This window comes from Lissotriton helveticus, chromosome 9 (genome assembly GCF_964261635.1).
Source record: "Lissotriton helveticus chromosome 9, aLisHel1.1, whole genome shotgun sequence".
NCBI classification, from domain to species: domain Eukaryota; kingdom Metazoa; phylum Chordata; class Amphibia; order Caudata; family Salamandridae; genus Lissotriton; species Lissotriton helveticus.
The window spans coordinates 756,709,041-756,731,152 of NC_136070.1; the positions used below are offsets into that span (position 1 = coordinate 756,709,041).

The window sequence follows — 22,112 nt, forward strand, 5'->3', positions numbered from 1 at the left end:
ACTCAACTCTCAATGTGCACTCAACTCTCAATGTGCACTCAACTCTCAATGTGCACTCAACTCTCAATGTGCACTCTCAAACTGCACTCTCAAACTGCACTCTCAAACTGCACTCTCAAACTGCACTCTCAAACTGCACTCTCAAACTGCACTCTCAAACTGCACTCTCAAACTGCACTCTCAAACTGCACTCTCAAACTGCACTCTCAAACTGCACTCTCAAACTGCACTCTCAAACTGCACTCTCAAACTGCACTCTCAAACTGCACTCTCAAACTGCACTCTCAAACTGCACTCTCAAACTGCACTCTCAAACTGCACTCTCAAACTGCACTCTCAAACTGCACTCTCAAACTGCACTCTCAAACTGCACTCTCAAACTGCACTCTCAAACTGCACTCTCAAACTGCACTCTCAAACTGCACTCTGATTCTGCACTCTCAAACTGCACTCTCAAACTGCACTCTCAAACTGCACTCTCAAACTGCACTCTCAAACTGCACTCTCAAACTGCACTCTCAAACTGCACTCTCAAACTGCACTCTGATTCTGCACTCTCAACTCTCACACTGCACTCTCAACTCTCACACTGCACTCTCAAACTGCAGTCTCAACTCTCAAACTGCATTTACAAGTTGTGAAATGAATTCTTTGGCAGACTGTTCTAAAAACGACATAATCAAAGTATGTGTTCCAAGTTGCTAGACTTGGGGAGTTCTACAAACTTTCCTACCAATGTTCTTTACTTTATAAAAAATAAAAACAATAAAACTTAGCACACTTCCTCTTTTGCCATCGCGCAAACGCTGCAACTAGCAGGATACCTAGATTCCATTCGGGGTTTCTCCCAGAGCTCGGAAGAATAGAATTTAAGTCAAGAACGGAAATCTACTTCTGCTGCTCCGCCTTTCAGCACGACGGTCAATATACAGTCCCCAATGTTGATAGGGCGCGAGCATCTGTATCAGCCCCACGCAGCCCTCGTGACACGCTTTGCCAGGCGCGTCTTACAAGCGCAGCTGTGGGCAGTCAATTTTCTCGCAAACACCAATCCCATTAGGAAAAACAATACCAATAAAAACCCCAAACGAAGGTCCGTAACTGCAAGCAAACAGTTACCTCACCTTTCGTTGTGTCAACAACTGACGGGCTCCTTGAATCATTCCTTTAAAACTCTGCTTGCTGTCTGAAGGAAGTAACAAGGCGCATTATTCAGAGAGAACAAAACTGTTGGAAATTCGTGTGTGGAAAAAAGTTGACGCAGGCGGTATGGGAAAATACAAACAATACAGCAGGCTGTCAGACTATGCTGAAGTTCAACACCGCTGCAGGACTCTGCCCAGAAAGCAAACAGTTCTAAAAGGCGCTGCCTGCCAGCTTGCTATTCATTACCTCAGCTCCGAAAACAAAAGCTGCTGCAAAGAAACACATAATAAACTCGAGAGAACAATTCCATTCACACCGGCCACGGACCATTCCAGAAAAAAAATGAAACTGAGATTAAAAGAACAGCCCATGACAGAACGTCAGACTCTTGTTCTTGAACTAATGAAGCCCTTTCCCGGCCTGGCATGGAGCAGCTGCGCGCTGAGCGCTGCTGAATGGTGAACGCGCCCGGCCATCTGGATTCACTTACGGAGGCACCCTGACAGCTCCTAATTATAATTAATGTACTTCTTTGCGCGCACACGCACGAAAAATGCTACACATGCCCGACGAAAACGACATTTAACCTATCACTTCAAAGCTATTAAAACGACACCACAACGAAGACGAATCACTGGCCAGATGACATAACACACTAAGGAATGTGTGGAATGTGTCTCGCCAAAGCCCTAGGAGATACTTTTTTTTTTTTTTTAACATTAGGATCTCGAAACTCCTCCCACTTTCGTGGGCGGAGGCCGAGCCCTAAAAAGAGGCCAAATTATGCGGTATAATGCAGCACATTTGGGGGACTAAACAGGCGCAAGCTGCGGAAAGATAGTGGGAACACAAGTCACTTGGGGGACATTGCCTGGCCTGTAGTCACATCACACTGCTGATGTACGTCCATTCAATACCTGGCCTCTCTCAAGAGAGCACGCAGTGATGGTCAGCTATGTGCGAGTGTGTGACGGGGTGCACAGCGCTGAAGGAGGTTACAATGGGTTGAGAGGAGGTGAAGGGCGAAATAACTTGCAATACCACCTACCATCGTCCTGCCCCAACAGCCCCACATAACGCCTTAATTTGCTAAAATGTGAGGGACAGTAAAGCAGCAAAAAGTGGATTGAAAGGAGAAAACCAGCAGCGTGGGTAATGTAATAAAGTGAGTGTCTTAAATAACGTGCAAAAAAACGTGTTTAGCTTAGTGTGCTGACCCACTTGTATTTTGGCTGTTTCTGTCATTGCATCCAGACATATGATACAACGAGTAGCAGCATACTGACAATAAGTCAGGTCTATTGGCTTTGTCAATGGTTGTTAGTTGCATAAGATAAATAAGCAGCAACGATGGCTTGGGCTATAGTATGCGGCTGGGTTGGGTATAAAAAAAAAAATACAAGCGATGCGTGCTCTGTGCTGGGGGAGGGTCATTAAAGGAAGGGGGCGGAGAGGAGCCTGTGAGAACTTGCGCTGAAAGTTCAAAGGAAAGCGGTGATCAAAGGAAGGGTGGGAGGGACATTGGCGAGCGAGCATATGGGGGGTGAGGGGGTGTGCAGCCTGGTGAGCTGAATACGTATGGCAGCAGAGGCGAAGCGCGCGAAGTGGAAGTGTCTGGTGGCAAATGGGAGCTGTGCGCAATGCGCGTGGTTGTGCTCACATGCACTGTACCCGATCCGCACATTGGGTGCACTTTTGAAAGCCCTTACTTTATATCTCGCCAAAGCATCCCTAAAGGGATGGCTTAGGCGAGACCTAAAAAGAATAGTTACGGGGCCCGACAGGAGAAATAAACATTTCCAGTCACAAAATCTTAATTACGGACCCCTTGTCCTAAAATATGTCGAACGAAGAGGTTGGAAAAAGGTTTGGTAAGATTTCCAAGGAAAGAAAAGCCTGCTCTCAGTGCTCCAGTACACTGTTATCAGGAGCCAGAAAAAGAACTGACTTAGCTGTCACATGAGGCATGAGGGCCACAGTGGCAGTTTCTACTTTTAAGCCTGGATCAGTCTATCTGCTAAAACTGCCCTTCATTTTCTTCCTTTACCCTTTTAAAAAAAGTTCGAGAAAGATGTTTCCAGTCACATTTAGATCATATAGTAACTATGTGGTTTACTCGGCTTCTTTTTGAAAATGAAAATAATAAATTTGGCATATCATTAAGCCTGTCAATAGGCTGAAAAGACATTTTTTTTCTCTATTTAAACACACTGTTCTGCTGAAAAGCTTTGTATGCATATTATATTTATATATATATTTACTATGAATAATGGTACTTCACTGGCTAGCTGTACAATATGATGTTAAAGGTGTAAGCGGAACCAAAACCAGAAATCCCAGCACAGAACAGATAAAAAATACGTGAGATGCATGAATCATTACAGCTTTTTATAGAAGTGCATAAGGTCTGCTATCAGAGGAGAGCAGTAACGTACATAAAAAAACGAAATTCAAGCACTGAATGTACAGCCTTTACAGTTTGTGTTTTAAGTGAGTGAACTATCTCAATTACAAAGCTCCATAGAAAATAAAACAAAGAACAGACTCGCACTACGACTAGGAAACTCACTAGACTCCAGAACTTCTAAGGCTTGAAGCATCCCACTGGCAAATTGTGCAGCATCCTCCTTGCTGCCAAAGTTCAAGCCCCACACTAAACGGGCATCACGCCACTGGTGAAAATTAGGTGTGGCTTGGTTATACTTCAGTCCTTTCGTGATTGCACAGTTTATAACGACCTGCAAAATAAAAATAAAATAGTTCAAGTTTAATAAGGGCTCTTTTCAGAAGATTCTTCTTCCACCATCTCTCTACATAATCAATACAAACATGAATTGGTTTCAAATGGAACAGAATGTTGCTGAGGGAAAACATAGCCAAGTACAGTACTTCTGTGACACCTGCTGGCTTAGACTACATATAACACAGCTTGTTCAATAATTGAGCATGAGCGAGTACACTCTTTATTGAAACTTTATTTGTTTAAACACCTGAAAGGACAGTAATGACTGCCTACGAAGACTCTTTCTGAGTAATGGATGCTTTATAAGAGCTGTCCCTCATTCAATCACTTCGAATGTTGAACATTACTATTTTATCAGAGGTAACAGGCGTATGTTATTGCCCATCCCCTACAACTGCCTGTGCAGGTTTAATATCTTTTATGTTGACTACGAGAGTCAGGTTAACGCTTTTTAAAAAGAGAGGAGACCATGGTGTACACCACATCGTCACGTGCTTCGATCTGTCTGATTCGTACTAGCCTACCCCTAAGCACAGTTTGCCACACGATCGAAAACAGTCCAGTGAATTCCTCCCATTATGCGTGGAGTAGCCAGCTTGTGCAATTCGAGTTTACAATCTAGTGTACCGAAAGTAGCAGACAGGTCCTATAGTATCACTAAAGATATCGTCCAACATGTCCCTGTGGGGACTGTTCAGGAGACTAGACTACAGCACTCACGGGTTACTGAGCTCAAATTGTAACTTTGAGAGCATTCTATCTCTGGTGCCGTGGGTTTTACCTACTGTTGGGCACAAAATTGAATACTTAGCACATCCCTATATCACTTAGTGCTCAAAGTAGCAAGGGGAGAGGATATAGCCTTACTGCTTGAGCGGTCGACCTCGAAGCTGGGGATCCGTTTTCGAGTCTCAGCAACGGCGCTCAATATCCTGTGATTCTGGGCAAATCACAATCTCCCCGAGCCTAACAAAAACGAACGTGTCCTCATGTAATTAAACTGGTGCTCATGTAAAGCGCTCCAATACCCGATCTCTCGGGTCTAGTTCGCTCTATATAAAACTCCAGAGACTCGGAACTCAATCAAGCCTGTGACATTTAATACATCATTGTCCGGAAGGAAAAGTACTTTCTCGTGTTACACAGCAAAATACTAGACATGAAATGCAGACAGCAAAAATGGTACATGCAATTGTCATCTGAGAATTGTGGTGTGGAGGGAATCAGCCAGTCCTAGCTAAAGTCTCCTCCCAGATTCTTATAACCGGCATGACGAGATCAGTTCAAGTGCACACATCAAGCTGCAATTAAAGTATTTTTATTTTAAATGTTTATTATTAATTTTTCGTGATAGAACCAACATTTATGATACAAACACTATTAATAAGCAGAGCAGCAACCGACGAATGGCCACCCTGAGCTTAGCCAAAACAAACCCTAGTAGTGCCAACGTGTATTGCATCCTACCCTTTTTAGGGCATGAAAACACATTTAAAAGAGTGCTTAATTCTCACATCCAATTGAATGTGTGTGGTCCTACGGAGCATCAAGCATCAACTCTCTCCAATATGCTTCTATGTGCATGCAGCTCCACAACATGTGAAGAAAATCAGCTCACACTGTTCTGCATCTGGGGCGTGTGTCGGACCTACCCAATTACATGCCCTTCAATCTCGCCGGTGAGAAGTACGTGCAGTGAAACACATGGAAACGTAACAGCATGAAGCTAGCATTACTGGACACCAGAACACCAACGAACATGCTGTGCTCCAATCTTTATCCGTCAGTGGCTACAGCAGATCTCCATCCCACTTTTGCCTCACTACCAACTGCCTACGCTGTCTATCTTGCATGAGGGCTGTGTGCAATTAAGACATCAGATGCCTAGGTGAACCCATATTGAAGAGTGCGTTCAATATGCAGGATGTGTCTGGAAGGTCCAGAAAGGCCGTCCATATTTCATTGACTGTCTTTGTGATTTTGGAGAACTGCAGAAAATGCCCTAGTGCCACTCCGAAACATGCTTGTGCCTCCTGGAAAGTAATACATTTTACCCTAGATGCACCGTATTGCACCCAGGCCCCTCTCTCCATGCCGCCATAGACATCACCTTGTCCATAGCAACGAAGGGACGTAGTCACCACAGTGGTTGCGGCCTGGAGAATGGCGGCTTGCACAGTATGGATTGTGTTTGTTCCCACACTTGTGCCACCTGTCACACCACAAAGGGGCTGCACCTATCTAGTTATGAACTTGCCATTAGGCTCCTGCGCAAATTATCCACCAGTAGAATACCTGCCAGAAACCACTTCTCCCAGGTTTGACCTTAGGTGAACCGGTTAGCTGTGTGCTGAAGTTGAGCCACCAGGTGATACAGTTCCAAGTCTGGTAGCCCACTCTTCCGTGGCAAACTTCAGTACACTGAGATCCCTCCTGTTCCTCCTACCTGCCCAGATCAAAGTAATTCGCAAACTATCTAGCTCCTTAAACATGCTCAGCGGTACATGGAGGCACCTGGGAAGTACCCCCATCTGTGCGCGTGCAATTCTGCCAGCCACAGATATTTGTAGCTTCTTCCAAAACGCTACGGAGGCCCACAGGCCTGTCAATACCTGGCACATACTGTAGGTATATGTTGTACTTTGATCTCCTTTCCCTGCTGCTCAGCCTGTATAAATGTGATCTGGAATGTTAGAATGTTGATGAGAGCAGAATGTTGATGTGCCTGGTTGTGTGAGAGAAAGACAGTTGGAGACTGTGGGCTGAGCAGCAAATATGCTGCTCCTGGTGGGGCCTTGAATTAGACTTGAATAATCTGGATTAAAAAACCCTGCGTATACTGGTTTCCTGTCTACCTGAGGTAAAGATATTTGAATTTACAACCTAAAGTCGATGGGCCTCCTTCTGAAACAGACCTTTAATCATCTACTTCAACCTGCTACTACAAGGACTTTAAATTGAAGAAATTGCAAGGTACCCGTTTCTTTAAGGACCTTTAATTTCCAGCATCTACAGGTAACAAACTTTTACTTTTTTCTCAAGCATACTGGCTAGCCCTACCAGTGACCAATCCACCGGTCGCCCTCTTCTGTAATCTGCCAGTCCCTGCTGTAATTGATACCTCTATTATTCCAGTCCTTGCTGCAATTTTCCTTCCGGTCTTCGTGAGGATTCTGCTGGTTGTGCCACGTTGATAAACCCTGTGATCTAAAACCTGGCATTCGTTTTCTAAACAAGCAAGCAGTGTTTAAAGTACTGTAATGACTTAGTAAACAGCCTGCCTTGATAAACATCTGTTACCTTCCTGCTACCTGCGAAGATTGTTTCTCAAAGGCACAATTTTCCCCAGCAGCGTTTACTTTCAGTCCTGTTTTCATCTATCTTGCATTCTACATGCTTGCTGCGATGTTATTAATTTTTCCTCTTGCCCTTAAGCAAGTGTCATTGTCAAGTGTCATTATGAAGCAAATGCCTTTTGTAATCCCCGCTTTCCCGTGATGGAGTACCCTGCTTTCCCCATCCGACGGTGGGTTTACATCACCGGTTTCTGCCTGGCATGTGGGAGCGACGGTCACTGTGCTGTGAGACAGTGTTTAGTTATTTTCTTTGCTGTTTGTATTTTTTCCATCGTTTTGCGGCATTTGACTTGTGTTTTATTTACTGCGCCATTAATGGCATTAACGGCTACTCTTATTTAAAAAACGGTACAACTTGGATGGCATGCGTCCCTTAGCTTCGATTGTCCCCAGCCTCAATTTGCATTGCTATGACATTACTCCTTCATTCATCAACGTCAGCAGCATGTGCGGCTACATTTGGTGGACGTACATGCCGTGAGTCATTCGGCTGTACATCAGTAACGTGCCGCTATTTTCTTTTCGATGATTTCTTCATTTCTGCCATCCACCCTTGCCAACCACGTTTTTTTTCTCCTCTTTCCGTTTTTCTACCAGTTTTACTTTTGGCTAATGCTGGAGTATTTGTTCATCTAGCGTTATGCTCCATATGAGACTTCACACATCCTCGGACCATCACTTTTACTCCTGAAGGGTTTTCAACTTTGCAACTGAAAGTTTATTTTACCGGGATGTTTTCTTTAAGCACAGATTTAGTTCAAGGGTGACACATAGTGGTCTGGCAGCATTATCGCGTTTGGACATTCTACTTACTATGGCATGATGTCAGTGAGTACTTTATTTCTTTCTACCTTTCACACTGTGGATTGTATGCTGTAATTCTTCCTATATTCAAGATGACAACGGTGACTACCTTTGTTATTTTATTTCTTTGTTTTTACTCATTCACAGTATTGTGCTTCTACAATTTTTATTCATTTAAGGTTATGCACAATTCTTTAATGCATTTTTAACTTGTATTGCAAGTTATTTCTCTTTATTCATGTAAACATTTTGTATGACATTCTCATAATGCTGTTTCCTTATTGTTATGTATAATACGACTTCCCATATTTCTTTGTATTTCATCAGGATACATTCAATTTGCGATTCTTGTTTGAATGCAAAATTTTCACACTTGCGCTTAAAGTTTTGCACTGTGTATTTCCTCACAGGTTCTTTGAAATTTCTTGGGTTAGGATGTCGACTCCTATAATTCGTATGCATGCATCATTTTTACTCATGAGTGTTTTTCAGCGGTTCTGTGCACGGAACCCCTGTTAATTGATATTCTTCTTAACCCCTTCGACGCTCATGACGAGCTGGGCTCGTCATGAGGTAGCCTCCTGCTACGCTCATGACGAGCCCAGCTCGTCATGAATAATGGGTTTTTGTAAAGAAGAGCACAGGAGGGGAATTTCGCTAGCGCTCATGTGGTTAAGTTATGCCAGGTTCTTTTCAACTTTGCGCAAAGTTTTCATTCTGATATTCTCCTGGCAATTAACGTTTACTTCTTACTTATTCTTGATTATTACTCCTTTCAGGTGTGGTTTTCCTCACTCTTCTTCTTTACACTTTCTTGTGTTGGAGATTTATGTTCTTCTGTTGGAGTATTTTTCCTCGCTTTTATTCATCCTATTTTATTTTCATCGTTCAGCGTTTCTTGATTCACGCATCCATTCCAGTCTGGCCAACTGGTGTGCCTTGCTGTATCTTCACTGTTTTTTCTATATGTGTCAACGTACGTCCTTTTATGCATTCTTCGTTTTTTCTCTCCTTGTGAGAAAAGAGGATGGTGTTCCTTTCATGTTTGTAGTAGTTCATTTTTCGGACTGCAGTAGTTCTTTCTTGTTGTTTTAGTGTGTTTCTTCTTATTCTGATATTCTGTTCTGTGAATGTTTGTATATTTGGAGTTTTCATGCTTTCATTGCATATATCTACTCCATTTTCCTTTCTTCTGTTCTATTATACTTGGCAGTTGTCAGTTCCCCCTTGTTTCTATCTCTCTAAGCTGTGATTCAAACTGTAATCTTCATTTTCTTTCCTCCATTTGCATATTCCCTATTCCTCTTGTTTTGTATCTTTATTGTGCAAAGCTGTAATTATTAATGGTTTATTGTGTTCCCAAGGAAAGGGGATATGTTTTACTTTGATCTCCTTTCCCTGCTGCTCAGCCTGTATGAATGTGATCTGGAATGTTATAATGTTGATGAGAGAGCAGAATGTTGGTGTGCCTGGTTGTGTGAGAGAAAGACAGTTGGAGACTGTGGGCTGAGCAGCTAAGATGCTGCTCCTGGTGGGGCTTTGAATTAGACTTGAATAATCTTAATTACCATCTTCCATCTACGTTTCAATAAACCTCTACTTGAATCATACCTCATGGCTACGTCTGGAGTCTCTTACAATTCATCTTTGTAACAGTATAACACCTCTCTTCCGTATCCACAACCTGCACCGCTAGGTATCGAAACCTGTCCAGTTCCCATCCTTTTCCTATATTAGGTACCCCGTTCAGCCCCTAACCCACCAGCATGAATGCTGAGGTCTTGTCCTGGTTCACCTGGAAATCCTGAGATTTTACCGAATGTGTTGAGTGCTCCCAACAGTACAACTACTTCTACCCCAAAGTCTGAATGGGCAATCGCCTTTCCTTTACCCGAGGCTGTTGATAAAAGAGCAAGACTGGTGCAGTGAAACGGTCTTAAAGCCACCTTTGTAGTGCCCCACTGCCGATAAAGCTTGTGTGATCCTTGCAACTAGAGTTGCACACTGTATCATTAAATCATAAAGAGCGACCTCCTCCTGGACGTAAGATGCCTCCGGAGGCAGAGGCAGAGCTCCCACTTGAGTGGGCACCAAAATAGCGTCTTTGGGAAATAGAATCGTGGACAATGAATCCAGCTATGTCCTAAAACGCTGGCTTGTCAAGCAGACACTTCTAGGAAAATTGGACCCCACCGTCCCCCCCACTCCCCCACCATGAGGTTAAATGACTACAGATAATAAGTTGGAACATAGCGTGGTTGAGCCAAAAGATGGAAGATACAGATTGGGTGACCTTTATGGAAGCACAAGATATCTATTAAGTTTCCTTTCACACCCCTGCCATAAGTCAGCCAAAAGGCAAAGCAAGTTGAAGCTAATTTACTGCCATAAATAATAATATTTAAAACTGTTAAAAGCCCAAGAGATGATTGACTATAGATCGATATCGATATATATATATATATATTGCACTTTAAAAACTTCACCTTCTGTGTGGTCCGTTCCTGCTGAAGAAAGCGCTGGGTGGATCTTGCCCTACTTGTGTTTATATATATATATATTTTTTAATGTAACATCATATTGATGAAAGTATGAAAAAGGTCACTGTAAAAGATGAAATTCCACTTTGTAAAAAACCAAAGTATGTACATATATGAGATCATTGTGTTAATGTCGTGTAGCTTTTATTATGCACTTTGCCATTGAAAAGCAATAGAAATGTATGTGGAGATGTACACTCTAAGATGGCCGCCCCCTTTTGCATGTATTGTCCGTCTTTGATGTAAGCATTAGGCGCAGGCGGGCTTTAAAATGGCTCTGAAACACAAACTGACAAAGCTTTTTACAGCGAAATGCCGCCACCGCCACCGCCACTGCCCAGATTGGCGGTTCAAGTATACTTCATTGGGGTAGGAGGTAGGAGGCACAAGTGGCCAGGGAATACAGTCATAATTATACATATTTCAGGGACTAAACTACAAGACTCCACCTAATACTGCAGGAGAAAGTAATTTATGAGGACCTTGCTTGGAGGGTTTCCCCAATCACAATCGATAAAGTATACGTCGACTAACAAAGGGGAGCAGCGGTTCTCAATAATCCTGAATGCAGACCGATAAACGGCCGTACAATATCCAATGTTCCACCCAAACTCACCTTTCGAGCAGGAAACAGTGCCAGCATTATCGATTATATGGTAATTAATATGGAAGCTTGACAATATGATGGTGAAAGAGAGGGGGAAAAAACAAGCAGTGGAAATGCAATAGGGCTCGCATTAGGAAAGTTTGAGCTATTGGTCTTTTAAATGATTTTTTTTTATGTGTTATTTTTTAAAATAGCTAAATTAACAGCTTTGTCATTTACAATGCCAATAGTTATAACTTTCGCAAACACCTATAGCTTCTGTAATGCAACATGTTTTGTATTTACGTGACTTAGATGTATTGATATTACAAATAACAATGGCTTTTAATTTTTTTAAAGAATTAATACTTAAATAATGTATTTAATTTGTAATGGCAATAGCTTAAACTTTTGTAAATAACTTTTGTGAAGATTATGTTTAGTGTTTTTTATTGTGACGAAAATCCAAGAACAGAAGTGGAATATTAACATCTTTTTGTGATTTGTAATAAAGCATGAAAGCTTGAAAACAGCTTGAAACATTGAAAGAACATATTTGAACCAGTGATGCTGTGGTTTGCCCTGAGTGATGCTGTGGTGGTGCTGAGTGATGCTGTGGTTGCGCTGAGTGATGCTGTGGTTGCGCTGAGTGATGCTGTGGTTGCGCTGAGTGATGCTGTGGTTGCGCTGAGTGATGCTGTGGTTGCGCTGAGTGATGCTGTGGTTGCGCTGAGTGGTGTGTGCATCGGTGGAGCTTAGTGGGTGCATTGGTGGAGCTGTGTTGGAGCATCGGTGGAGCTGTGTGGTGGGTGCATCGGTGGAGCTGGGTGGTGGGTGCATCGGTGGAGCTGGGTGGTGGGTGCATCGGTGGAGCTGTGTGGTGGGTGCTTCGGTGGAGCTGTGTGGTGGGTGCATCTGTGGAGCTGTGTGGTGGGTGCATCTGTGGAGCTGTGTGGTGGGTGCATCTGTGGAGCTGTGTGGTGGGTGCATCTGTGGAGCTGTGTGGTGGGTGCAGCATCAGTGGAGCTGTGTGGTGGGTACCTCGGTGGAGCTGTGTGGTGGGTGCCTCGGTGGAGCTGTGTGGTGGGTGCATCGGTGGAGCTGTGTGGTGGGAGCATCGGTGGAGCTGTGTGGTGGGAGCATCGGTGGAGCTGTGTGGTGGGAGCATCAGTGGAGCTGGGTGGTGGGTGCATCGGTGGAGCTGTGTCGGTGGAGCTGTGTGGTGGCTGCATCGGTGGAGCTGTGTGGTGGCTGCATCGGTGGAGCTGTGTGGTGGGTGCATCGGTGGAGCTGTGTGGTGGGTGCATCGGTGGAGCTGTGTGGTGGGTGCATCGGTGGAGCTGTGTGGTGGGTCGTTCGGTGGAGCTGTGTGGTGGGTGCATCGGTGGAGCTGTGTGGTGGGTGCATCGGTGGAGCTGTGTAGGTGGAGCTGTGTGGTGGGTGCATCGGTGGAGCTGTGTGGTGGGTGCATCGATGGAGCTGTGTGGTGGGTGCATCGGTGGAGCTTAGTGGGTTCATTGGTGGAGCTGTGTGGTGGGTGCATTGGTGGAGCTTAGTTGGAGCATCGGTGAAGCTGTGTGGTGGGTGCATCGGTGGAGCTGTGTGGTGGGTGCATCGGTGGAGCTGTGTGGTGGGTGCATCGGTGGAGCTGTGTGGTCGTGCATCTGTGGAGCTGTGTCGGTGGAGCTGTGTGCTGGGTGCATCGGTGGAGCTGGGTGGTGGGTAGACCTCTAACTGCGGGTTAGACCGTATCAATTTACAGATAATCAGCGCTGTAAAAGCAGCACTTTAATCACCCCGCTGCAGATGAAGTAATATAACCCCGGGACCGCATGGGGCTCTCGTGCGAGGGCGAGGCGTTATTTAGACAGATAACGCCACGCACATTCCCAACAACGTCTGTTATATTGTTTTGTTTACTCTGGGCAATGGATGGCGTTGTGGCTGCCAGCGAGCACTGAGCTGTATCCGTCACTGCTGAGACCGACAGGGACGGAATGGCAAGTGTTACCGGGTACCAGATGGGCTGCCGGGGAGAGGTCTCGAGCAGCAGAAGTGACCTTCACACAGACAATTTTTTCAGCAGGAACCGATAAATGCTTCAATCTGCTCGTGGCCATGGCTGCCGCTATGTTTCCAGCACGTGTCGGAAGGACGCTGCGTGCAGCGGCAGGCTTCAGTTTCCGGTGGGGTCAGCCGCGAGGCGGGAGAGTTGGCGGGTAGAATTTCGGGTCAGCAAGTTGCCGCTGATTAGCCCAGTGGCGTGTTGATGAGGAGCAGAGGGGCGCCTTCCATCTCCTGCTCTGCCTGGCTGGCCAGTCCCGGATGAAGGTGCTTATTACCGAGCAGCTGTTCCCCGTCTCGGTGGACAGACATTCGTTTTTTTTAATTTAATCTTTATTCCCCCTGATGGCAAGGAAGCTAATTTGCGCCTTTGTGGATAAAGGCTAATGTTTGCTTAAACGAGCTCAGAGGTGCTCTGCATAAACTGACTGCTGGCCCATGTTCTCATTGGCTCTTGCAAGGCAATCTTCTCAGATCCAATTTGATCAAATATAATGCATATTTACCTCATAAAAATAAAAACGAGTAAAATAATATGCACAGTAGATTTCAAGTGTCCGGTGCATATGTATCTGACACAGCAAATAGAGGTAGATGTAAGCTGCCTATCTCACCCTCCCACATACTGCAGTGGCTTTTTGCATGCGTCCGACACATCTTTTTACTTGTACTAAGGATCATGCAGTTTCGACGTACTGCCAGTGGCTCTTACGGCCTCAGTGATGTGTTATTGTAACAAAGCATAGAACGTGGTATTCTGTGCATGGACGTACACTGCCCAGTAGCCACACACAGTACTAAAGAGCAGCTGGTTCAAGTTATGGGCCTCGACAACTGGGTGAAACTTAAAGGTGTGTGTCTCCTGGTGCATGGGCGTTGGACCCGCGGTAAAGAAATTATTTACTGCACAAAACTGCCCAGAATGGCAGGGTGTAAAAGCTGATACAATGGCTTCACTGCAAAGGCACCCGAACATTTCTAAGCGAGTTAAGTACTTGCTGGTAAATTCTTGCATATATTTGTAAGTCACGAGTTAGGGTCTCTGGCGGGCCAGTTCAGTCTCTCATCCTTCCAAGATGAATCAATCAATTACCCTTATATTCAGTTATAAATCTGTTGTAGAAATCACAAAAATGTGTTAACACTATTTAATGGGAGTTCTTAATGTGGCAGTGGTTGTAACAGAATGTATTTTTTTGACAACAGAGTTATCCATGGATCTTTGTGTCCACTTTGGTATCCTTTAAAGATCTGCAAGAACTATACGTACAGAGGGAAGGAATCTGTACTTGGAGGAAGTGGGGAGGAAATCGGTAGGGGATAGGTAGAGCTTGAGCCGGGAGAGAAATGCATCTACAAGCGGCTTGCCAATAGTGAGATTACAAAGCTTCACATACGAAGCAGAGGAGTTTGACAGAAACAAAGGTCACTCCCGGAATGGGTACAAAGAGAAGGGTTTAGTTCGGGAGATTGATGGGAGAGAGTAAGGATGAGGGAAAGCTAGAAGACATTCAACAAGAAAAGGAAAAGCTGCCATGTTAAAATAAACGCGAGACCGTGTAAAGTGAAAGTATGGCCGGCCTGGGCAGTGAAAGTGGAGGAGGGAGGAGATATGCGAGTCACGGCAGCAGCAGCCTTTGATGTTGCCGCTGGCCGTGCAGTGAATAATTAGGTGAGGAGAAATGCCGGCTGGGGGAAGCAGAGATGCCTGTGGGAGGGAGGCTTTGATGCGCTGGTGGATTTGATGTGCACGCGCTTTTTGCCAATGCGCTTGCGCATTGAGCTTGTTTTTCTCGGGCACAGCAACAAATCGCCGAGATGGTTAAGCTCTAGTTAAGCCACAATATAGCTCACCAGCTATGCGCAAACGCATCAGCAGGCAAGCCCTAAAAAGTGACCATGACTCTTGTCCTTGACCTAAGGTCTCTGCCTAAATATGGCAACAGCCTCAGTCACAAATACACTGTAATTTGTCTCGGACTTTAAACAGAAAACCATATCCAAAGCTATTCCCAGCGGGAAAAGATTATATTATCATTCGAATCCCCAATGGATCGTCATCTGTGATGCCCTCAACGAGAAGTAGGAGGCACCTGGGCACTCAATGATTGAATCCTTCGAGCAGCTCCTCGTAGTCACCAACTAAGTGCTAAGGGGCCATAAAGGCATCATTGGAACAATAACACATGCTCCTTTCCTGGCGTTCAACGCCAATTGGGCTTAAAGGGCTTCAACCCCTCCTTCCCTCCCATCATATGTGTCAGCCGGGCAGAGACAGCTTCCCGGGCTGGCGAATGTCTTGCTGCAGTCGCACCAGAGTACCTCACAGGTCTTTAAAAGATCATTTACTCGTTAATGAGACTTTATAGTCCCATGCTCTCCACGCCACTGGAGTCAAACTATCCTGGCTGAAGACGGCGGATAGCCAGGAACCGGTCCTAAGATGCTTGATTCCGGTCCAGGGAAGACATGGCTTGGCAGTTCAGGCTGGACTGTTCCCATGAGGCACAGGGTCAAGGCTGATTTGCATATGGCCATGTCTGAACTGGGGTGGTGTGGTGAGCAAAAAAACGATGGATTTACGCCCAGATCTCTGTACTGGGGTGAATGTATGACATTGTTCTGCATTCTGTCTATCAACTGTTGTTTTTGCTTTTAAATAAAGCAGTTTGTTTTAAATCCAGCCCGTTTTTCTTTAAGGAAAACGGTATGCATTTTTTTAAAAAAAAGAAACCTATTACTTTCATTTATTTTTTAAGGGCAGGTAGTGGTCCCTGGGACCTCTGCCTGCCCCTAAAAAATATTTCCCCCTGCATTTGCAAAGGGGAAGGGGTCCCTGGGGGACCTTTCCCTTTAGCGATTGCGTTACCACCCTCTTGAAGAGGGCGGTAAATTGCGAGTATTATGCAACCGTCACAAAACATTTGTGCATGGCTTGTGAGTCGCTATTAGGAAGGAACGCCCCTTCCTAATAGCGAGTCGCAAAAACACTATTTTGTGAGTCGCAAATTATTTGCGAGTCCCAAAATAGAGTTAGTACATGGCCCAGAGAAAAATTGCTTGCGCAAACCCGTTTGCGCATGGAATTTTCAGTCGTACATCTCGCCCAAAATGTGTACAGCGGTTGTAAGTTCACGAATGTGGTCGTTTTTAAACCATGCTGCTTATGTTTTTTAAGGATATAAGCAATAGGCATTGAAATGGGTCCCTTCTGGGCCCTGCGGTCATGGCCTTAACTTTTCAGGCAAAAGCACACACTGCTTTCTGAGTAATGAGTGTAAAAATAAAAAGTTAACCATGTTGTTACTGCTTACATTTCACATGCTTTACTTAATCTTGCATTCCCTGAGTGTTTGCTTTTTATAGGATGCTAATTTTTTTAAGGTAGCACATTGCTTTTGTCTAGTGCATAATTTGAATGGAGTCACATCCAGGTGTTTATAGTTGGTCAGTGCAGTGCAAGTTTCTCTCACTGGGGCAGTTTGGTGTTCAGTGGGGTAGAGAATGACACACTATGGTCAGAGCTGCTGAATTTGGAACTGGGGAACCAGGTTCAGCCTTCATGACCAGTCCACAAGACCACTCCCCTGAGGGAGCACATTCCCATGCTAGACCTTAGAAAGCCCTGCAAGCTTTTAAAGGCCCTTGTGTCTTAGCACCAGCAGGTGGAGCCTAGCAGTGGCAAGTGTGGGTTCACCTTGAAGGCCTGTCCGCCACAATTCATTCTGAAGTTCACATCCAGTCTTGCAGGCAGGCCTATGAAGCAGCACACCATAGAGTGACAGTGACTGTCACGGAGGTCGCAGGACCCTTCGACAGGGTGGCTCTATGGCATTTCGACGGCACCAGGAGCTGACCAGCTGAGTTCTGTGCAGGTAACAGCAGTGGGGTAGAGGGTCCAGGTAAGGGGACATTTTGAGGGGCGATGCGGAGGGAAAAATAAATAGTTAATTTTCCCTCTGCAACGTCTCTCTGCCCCCTTACCCAGCCCCACCGCGGTTACCTGCAAGGACCGCATTGGCACGGACTTAAGGTGGGAGAGTCGTGTTTGCAAGTATAATATGGTTTTAAAAGCACTTGCTGCGTCCTTCCTGGCCTCCAACAATATTCAGCAACAATAAAAATGTCATGATAACTCCAGTGATTAATGTTCTTAGTAGAAAGAGGTGATAAATTGTCTAGTGGACGTTTTGACTCATGGAAAGGAAGCGCAGAGGGTTAATGTGCCTGCTGCTAAGAACATGTACCATGCAGATCACAAAGTGCACATAATGTAAATAGGTCATTTCCTATACAGTGATTTACACACGTATGATTGATTGTCTCTGGGGGGGGTGTGGCTAGGCGAGCAATGGCGGAGGTCGCAACCGGGTAGAGCTCCGAGCAGAGCTCCCCTTCCCCAGGCAGATTCTCCGACATTTCTCCTCGGAACAGCCTGAAATTGTAGGCGGACCAGCAGGGAGCCGTTCTCGGCATCCTGGCCGATTTTCGGATCGGAGACCAGACACAGCAGCACCGGCCTCTCCTGAGACCTCCTGGCGGGGCTTGCCGCGACCCGGACGGCGAGAGCGACTACGGGAGACCGCGGCTCGGGCCTACCACCTGGGCCCCAACACGCGGCCCGCGACCTGGCCTCCACGGCTCCCACACACATCGTGACCGTGACCTGAGGGCCATCTGGACAATCTGGCCCCTGCTTCCCCCCGGATAGACAGGCCTACAGGACCTGGTGGCGGCTGACTGCCACTGCCCCCACCGAAGATCCGACCCCATAGGGGCCGCGGGTAGCGCGGTGCAGAGGCTCCAGGCCAGGTGTAAAGGGCAGGGACATGAACATACTAGGAGGCACTGCGACACAGGCACCCAACATTGCATAGACCTGCCTCCTCAACAACGCTTGGAGATGCATTGAGGCTACGATCTGGTGCTCCTACGCTCTCCAGCAAACACGCGGTGACATTTGGCCTACCCCACCTGCCCAGGGACAAACTACGCCCCTCACGACTGCAAGACACTTCACGACTGTGCGGTTGGCTGGCTGTGGTGAACGCGACCCCCTGATACTGTTCACCATTTGCTACGACGCGCTACTGCACAAGCCTGCCACCGGCACGGAGGACATGCAAGGGGCCGGCTAATCAACCACACGACGACGGGGGGTCTCACCTGATTTTTGACCGGCTGCAGGAGGGGTCACGCTGCCCCAGTGACCAGACGCCGAGCTGCATTTCCACCGCGCCGCTGGGTCCCTGACGTTGTGGTCGCCCCCGCCGCCGTGTAGTTCCCTTCACACGGTCGCGGAGAGGAGCGGACCACAACTCCCAGCTTGCCCGGGCCACTGCACCGCCCACTTCCTGTGGACAGCGCCAGGAGGCGCACAAAAGGAGACAGCTACCTCCGCCTCGCGGACGCGCGCGGGCGACGCCGGGCGGAGCCCGGGCAGAGGGCGGGCCGTCTAAGGCCGTCCAGGGACGGGACGGGCCATACCCCTAACATCATGGGTAAGCGTAAACTTGCTACAGCGGTACCTGGCGAGGTTAAGGCCAAGGTTCCTAAATACACCACTAGCATAATTACCTATTTGACCACCAAAGTGGACGAACTATCCACACAGATTGCTGTTTCAGAACGTGCACTAGGACTGGAAAAGACTCATGTGGGTCCAAGTGTTACTAACACTACTCTGAACACCACCCCTATTAGTTGCTTACCACTGGAACCGAGGGTCATTATTGAATCATGTAGACCCAATATGGCTCAGTCTCCTACAGTTCTCCCCTTCCCAGAGCTGCCAGTTACAGTCATACCTCCCACATCTGCGGGTCTGGATATTACAGAAAACATGACAAGTCCCCAGCATGGGGGTCAGCCTGCCATCTACATTACTGAGGAGGGACTGTCATGCTTATTGGAAAAACTTTTCTCAGAGAGACTCGAATCTGCCCTAATCCAGATTGCGACAGATATAACGGAGACTCTGAAGGATTGTGTTAAAGACCTGTTGAAAAAATGTGATCGCATTAATGATTTTTTAAATAATCAGGTACTTTCACCGCCATCTTTTACACCCATATGCCCCCCAGTTTTACAGGTTTCTACACCTGTTGTAATTGACCCCCCCGATTAACACAGCTACAAATTTGCCCGCTGAAAATCCTGTGAACTACAAAGGGAAAGTTGTAAATGGTAGATATACGCCAATTTCTCAGCCAGTGACCAATCCAGTTTCTTTGGAAGGGCAACAAGGTGTGCAGGACATACGGGCGCGTGGAGTGCCCCCGGTACAATTACCCCCCAGATGCAACTCCTTTTGTAGCGGTATTGGTAAATGTGCCTAAACTTACTGATGGGGGAGAAGAACATTTTGAAACACTTCTTAACCACACTAAAAAATGGTGCAATGCGAATTGTACGGGTGAAGGTGATATTGCAGATAACATACTTATGTGCAGACGGGTAAATTGGGTGGGAAAAACTAAGAAATGTGTGGCAGGGGACTGTGTCATAGTAAATTTCAAATCACGCAATGTCACTAGTCGCCTTTTTTTGGGATTCCTCGCCCTTGGATACTGCGGGTAAGGGTGTGCGTGCCATGCCTTTGGGTTTTTTCTACCCACCTGCAAATTTGACAACTGGCGGTGGGTATAGTAGGGCGCAGCAAAATAAGAATGTCGGGGCAGAGGGTAGATATACTTCGCCTCTACAGGGGAATGAATGGGTGACAATGAAATCTAGGGGTGGTGGGTCAGATAGGCCTGCAAGAAATGCGTATGTAGCTGACCTAACCCTGTCAAATAGATTTTCAGTTCTCACAAATCAGGATGGCATGGACTGACTAGAGCCCAATCTGATACATCAAATAAATACGATACCAAATAGCGTGGATAATAGCACTAACATTTTACCACCCTGTCATACACCAGCGACTGATGGGAAGGCTCCAATAGAATATGGTAGGGGGAATGTTAAGGTCTTGTCCTGGAATATTGCGGGTTTACGCGTTAAACAGGGTGACCCGATTTGGCTACAAATGTTAAAAGAACACGACATAGTTGCCATGCAGGAAACTTGGTCAAGGGAAAATTCTTTTTGGCTGGATGGTTATTCTTCTTTCTTTGTTAAAGCACAGTGTACCCCGGCAAGAAGAGATAAAGGGGGCTTGTTGCTATTGGTGTCTGTCAAAATAGCTGGTAGCGTTAGAGAAATTCCTAGTCACTCGCATTACTTTCAGATACTAGAAATTCTCCATCCGGACAAAATTAAGACAGTCTTAATAAACTGTTACAATTCAATGCAGGGGGGACCCCCAAATTTTGTTTTAGATAGTTTATCTTTGTTTTTAACTGATTATTTGTCAAAACAAACCACTTTTGTGCAACTCATATTAATGGGTGATTTTAATGTTCATTTGTGTGGGTCATACTGTCAGATCAAAGATTCTCACGGGCCCGATCTTGCGATTATTCCTCATTTTGAGCATAGCTCGAAAGGTTCAGCTATGGAAGAGCTGTTATCAGCTAATGACTTATATGAACCAGGCTTCTCAGATCCAAATGACCGTGTGGTCACTTATAATGCGAGGGGTAGTGAATCAATTATTGATTACATGTTCCTGTCCCCTGGACTCCTCCGCTACGTTTTGTTTTACAACGCCATCGTAAGTAGTTTTAGTGACCACAACCCGGTGTCTTTGGTCATGGATGGGTCGCTTGGTTTTCTCAAAGGGGCTTTGTTGGCCACCGCTGGGAAGAATGTTAAGAGTGCAGATCAGGGGAGGCGATTGAAATGGTGCAAAGTCTGCCCACAGGATTTTTTAGGTCGTATCGAAGAAGATATGGACCCCCCAGACATGGGGGGAAAAGAAGTAGTTGCTGCATTTGAGTTTATATGTTCCAGGGTGGAAGAAGAGCTTACACTTAGACCAAAGAAGGGACCTGCCCCAGTTTTTGGCTGGTTTGACCATGCTTGCTCCAAAGCTCATGCTGCATTGTTGGCAGCGCTTAAACATTCCCCCAGAAATAAGCCTTTGGTAGCGCAGTTGAGGAAGAAATATGCAGAGGCGATGAAGTCACGTAAAAAAGTCATTAAGGAAGAAGCTTGGGACTCTTTGATGGATTCGGCCACTCTCAAACATAGTTCCAAATTCTGGTCAATAATAAATAACCCCTTATTTTCCCAAACCCGCAATATAGATCTTGAGGCAAATATTCCAGAAGTAGAGTGGCTAAATCATTTTTCTGCAATCTATGGGAGTAATGATTCCTATGAAACATTTCATATTCCTTGTTATTCTGCTACCCAGCCAAATCTAAATTTTAGTGTAACTGAAGTTAAGGTTGCAATAATTGGTTCTGCGAAGAATAAAGCCCCAGGACCTGACGGGGTTCCCCTGGATTTATATAAATCAAACCCTGAGATGTGGGCAACGTTATTAGTGAATGTTTTAACCATGTACTCATAGGGGGTTTCCCAAAAACATGGGCATGCTCAATCATAGTCCCAATTTTTAATAAAGGGCAAAGAAGTGATCCTAAATGTTATCGCCCTATATCCTTGTTGGACTCTTCTATGAAGATCCTGGGAAAAGTTCTGTTGGCCAAAATTAATAAGTGGACACTAGAAAATGACATTTTGTCCAATGCCCAATATGGTTTTCGCTCAGGAAGAGGGACAGAGGACCAATGTTTAAATCTCCATATGATCATCTCAAAATATACAAAGGCTAAAAAGGGGGCAATCTTTGTTGCTTACATGGATTTATCAACAGCCTTTGATCTAGTCAATAGAGCAAAGTTTTGGGCCTTGTTGTTAAGTTTGGGATTGGACCCTCCTCTGGTCCATTTTTTAGCTGAACTCCACAAAGATTTAAAGGC

The 22,112-nt window shown here is 45.7% G+C and overlaps 1 protein-coding gene across 2 annotated transcripts in view; it reads right to left on the reverse strand.

The window, feature by feature from the left end:
• VASP (vasodilator stimulated phosphoprotein) overlaps positions 1–22,112 on the reverse strand; it is a 1,498,863-nt gene that overhangs the window by 1,330,404 nt on the left and 146,347 nt on the right. For both annotated transcript variants that reach the window (XM_078660889.1, XM_078660888.1), the window contains exon 3: positions 3,716–3,884. In XM_078660889.1, coding sequence (XP_078517015.1) covers positions 3,716–3,884 — 169 coding nt within the window. The remainder of the gene's footprint in view (positions 1–3,715; positions 3,885–22,112) is intronic.